General features: G+C 34.7%; 1 protein-coding gene across 3 annotated transcripts in view; it reads right to left on the bottom strand.

Moving 5' to 3' along the window:
* Window positions 1-4,226, bottom strand: part of FAM126B (family with sequence similarity 126, member B) — a 56,202-nt gene continuing 51,976 nt past the window's right edge. For 2 of the 3 annotated variants that reach the window (XM_012728579.1, XM_012728581.1), the window contains exon 14: window positions 273-2,773. In XM_012728579.1, the coding sequence (XP_012584033.1) occupies window positions 2,178-2,773 (596 nt within the window). In that variant the 3' untranslated portion in view covers window positions 273-2,177. Of the gene's footprint in view, window positions 2,774-4,226 lie in introns of all 3 variants that reach the window. The other variant, XM_012728583.1, reaches the window with a different exon arrangement.

Raw genomic sequence — 4,226 nt, 5'->3', positions numbered from 1 at the left:
AGATCTCACTCCCTGGTAAATTGTAATTACTTTTTCTTTCAAGCATGAAATTTTGCTTTCCTTAATATAGATCTTTACACTTAATTATTTTGGGGGCTTTTAATTAATTAATTTATTTATCTGACATCGCCTAGTCTAATTAAGGAATACCTAAAATGTCTTTGTGAAATATATACATATAACACACACACACACACACACACACATATATACAATCAATAAATCTCTATCAACTTTTAGCTTTACCTTGAACTTTGGCAATGTTAGTCATGTTCTAGTTTCCCATTTTTATTTTCATATGAGCAGAAAAAATGGTACAGACCACCAAATTCAAACAATTATCTCATTGTTCTTATAAAGATCCTAACAGAAAATCCTTTTAAAAAACAAAACAAAAAAATTGGGTGTGAAAAGAACAAGAGGCAGTTTTCTGGTTATTTCTCATAATCTAGTGTAGTTTTAATTGGTAGAGATAAAATTTTAAACTTTTATTAGGAGAATACTTGCTTTCTATAAAGTCATTATATCTTTTTTTTTCACAATAAAATAAAATTGTCAATGTACCAAGCAACAACAGCTCTAATATATATTACGTGGAAGAAAATGTATAGCAATTCAAATCACAGTACACCGATTTTCAAAAACCAATATATTCTCTTCTATTTCAGTCAAGCAGTAGAGCTTGAGACCCAGAAGAGGTTATAATAAAGTCTGAGATTTTTTTTTAAACTAATAATGCATTTTTGTAGCCTCTTAGCAGTTACCAAATACTACTTACATACATTCAACATCTAACTTACTGACATGATTTCAAAATTTTATAAAAATGAGAAACTTCAGCAGATATATTGATTAGAAGATACACAAGTTGCATTACATTAAACACAAAGGCAGTGTGGTCTGTGTAGGAGAAATCAAGTCAGTACCCCCTGATAGAAATATTCTATAAAAATGTATCACATTGAAGCATCAGTGTTTTCAGCCAATTATCTGTCCCTGATGTATTTCCTTGGAGTATATGATCTATTAGGACTTCAGTTTTCTTAATTCAAAGTATCTGACTGAATTTAGGTACATCTAAAAAGCAGCTGAAAGGGTTTCTCCAATAGTCTTACATCACAGAAAGTGGGTTGAGAAATCCCTCCCTTTACCTGAAGACGTACTCATTCTACTTCAGTCAACATCCGCTCACAAGAGAAAAAAAAAATCAAACTTCCCCCCATACACACCATCCCACATAAGCCAAACAAAACCTGACATACCACCCCGCCCAAACCCCAGCACCAAAGTGTCAGTCATTCCTGGGAAATAGAACATGCCCCTTGGATTCTCTGATTTGTTAGTTGTTCATACTTCGAGGACAGAAATGCCCTTATATCATTGTGGGGAGGAGGGAAGACATGTTATTAATAATAGACTATAGAGCCATTGCAAAAGTGCATAATCAATTACTCAACCCACTTAGAACCCTGCCCTCCAATGGAGGTAGCCACAACTTGATTTAAATGCCTCAGTAATAGAACATTTGTGTCCTCAAGATAAAGGAGATTGGGGGGTGGGGGGGTGGAGGGAGGTGGAATATAGAGCCACCCTCATTTTAATGAAAAAGTGCAGCAGTCTACCTACCACCTTTCCCCTTGCTTATCAAGAAAATGATTGCACAACTCAGAGAAGTCCAAAGTCATAGAAGAATCTCTGAGGCACTCCTGGTTAAGAGAGAAAAAAATATGATCCAGTAATCTTCATAGTTCTATAGATATGAGAACAAACCCGTTTCATTTTTTTTCCTAAATGAAAGCCAAAGAATCACTTCATAGGGATCATATACACCATTTCCTCTAACATATATCCTCAGTCTCACAGTGTTGAAATGGGACCGATCAGCCTACGATGGATTGCACATCACCCAAGGAGAAAAGAAGGCATGGAAAATGCAAACATTTTATACTGCTTCACAAACACATTTACAAGGTATAGGTGAAGAGAGGATATAGGAAGGAGAGAAAAGAAAACCTTATTGCTGTTTCCATACAAAATACAGTATGAAGATACCTAAACTAAACCGAATCTTATTACAATGACCAATATTTTCATTTTCACAATATGGGATGAAGTGTCTTCTCGCACAATGAAATGTTCAGTTTAAAAGGTAAGCAGAGAGACCAGAGAAGTCAAAACTACACCTGGGATATTAGCTGCATATTGAAACTTGGGGATCGAGACTGCTTGGTTAAGGGTGCTCCTGGACTGAGTAGCTCTTTGCCTTCTCCAGCTTGACCTAGTCGGTCTTCTTGTAGACTGATAGTTGAGTATCGATTAGCGTTGCTAGTTGCTAAATTTGTAACTCCCTCGGTGCCAATCCCAATGCTGGTACTGGCTTGACTGCCATTTACATAGTCAAATGACTTACTTGAGGAAGCACTGGCTGTCCGGATTAGACTACTGGTTTTTGGCACCACCTGGCCAGCAGGCAGGCTCAGGTGTTTCTTCATCGGTGTCAGCTCAACTGAATCTACACTGAGGTCACCTGGTTGCTGCACATACTGCCTTCGAACTACTGAATCTCGAGGGCTCTCACTGGATTTGATGGCAGAGGTTGTTTCTTTATCCTTGGCTGAACGCCCAGTTGCTACTTTTCGTAAGCTTCCCCTCTGAGAAGATGAAGATGGTTTGGTACCAATTGGCTGACTGCTGAGGGAAGCTCCTGATGAAAATCCTTCATCTGCATCATTCAGATTTACAGATTCCTCTCCTCCATTTATACCCTCAGCACCTAAAAGACAAATCAGATAGTCTCAGCAATACCTAAATTAAACAATAAACAGCTGTGAATAACAACTCAACTGTTCTTATCTCTTGGGTAGTGTTTGTAATAGGTAGGCATGGCCTCGCTATCAATAGTTCCCCTAAATGAAGTAGGGGAAGAAACAATCTACATGAGTCCAGCTTTCCATACTATTAATATTTAAGTCCATAAAACTACCTTAGATAAAATAATATTCTGTTATCATAGATGTATTATGGTAACACAACTAGTCAATTTGAGGTAATCATATCTACTTGAACAAATTTTTTCTCTCATGTCTTCCTAAACCCATTATTAAATAAGACCATGCAAAAAAGACCAAAATGGCAAAAACTCATTGATCCCTATAATTAAACTCCTTTTAAACTGCAATGAAATTTTTTCTTTATTCAAGAGGTAACTACTTCTGAATGGTTAAAAACCTTAAACATGGAACTAGCAAATTTTCTAACTCAAAATTTAAAAACTCTATATTGCTTCTATTAGCTACATACTGATCTTGTCTTATAGACTTATCTACTCACTGGCTTCTATATTTTTATCATCAATTAACGTGAAGATAATATTTGATTATGCGAGCAAGGGTAATAAACAGCAGGAACCTTCGAAAAATATTTTTACTTTCTATATTATGTATTTCAGACTTTTGGTATTAAGATATATTATTATCATAATCACAAAATACGTCCCATTTTGTTTCATGTAGAAACTGCAGTAAGGATAAGTAGAATCCTTATCTTGGGAGTTTTTGAAGTGTGAAAAATAAATACATTTAGTCTGGGGTTTCCAGAAAATCCAGTTTCCTTACTGAAAGTATGATCAATGTTCTTTTTACTTTTTTTCATTTTGTTCTGATTAACATTCTCATAGAATGCTTCTGCTTCTTTCGAAAACATATTGATTTGCTAACTCATTACATGTTATTAAATAGTTCCCATACTGCAAGGAAGTTTAATCTAAATCTATACGCAGACAACAATATTCTACTTAAAGTACAATGTTAGGAAAGAATTCTAAACAAATATCACTTTGAGAAACAGCTAATTAAAACAGATACTTATAAACACAGTCTTTAACATAGTAACCAGAAAAATAAAAAATATGTACTTAGTTGTACTGTCTCATGAGTTAGTTATTTCCTTCCTACTAAAGAATAAAATAGGCTATCCTTAAAGCAAAAGGCACTTTATATCCAGCAGCTGAATAATTTTTAATCATGCAAAGCTATATGAAAAGACAGCTGACACCACTTCTCTCAACCCCTTCTTCAAAAGAATAGTGTGTACATGTAGATAACATAGTAATGTATCTTAAAATAAAAACTTTAAATTACATTTGTATGATAATATCTTAGTAATTTACTAACAATTAGTAAGATGAACTCCAAAATACCAAAGAAAAAAATAGTTACTGGTTCAGA

The sequence above is a fragment of the Condylura cristata genome, unplaced genomic scaffold (genome assembly GCF_000260355.1).
Source record: "Condylura cristata isolate star-nosed mole 26May11 unplaced genomic scaffold, ConCri1.0 scaffold00002, whole genome shotgun sequence".
NCBI lineage: Eukaryota > Metazoa > Chordata > Mammalia > Eulipotyphla > Talpidae > Condylura > Condylura cristata.
This window is presented reverse-complemented; position numbering and strand designations above follow the sequence as displayed.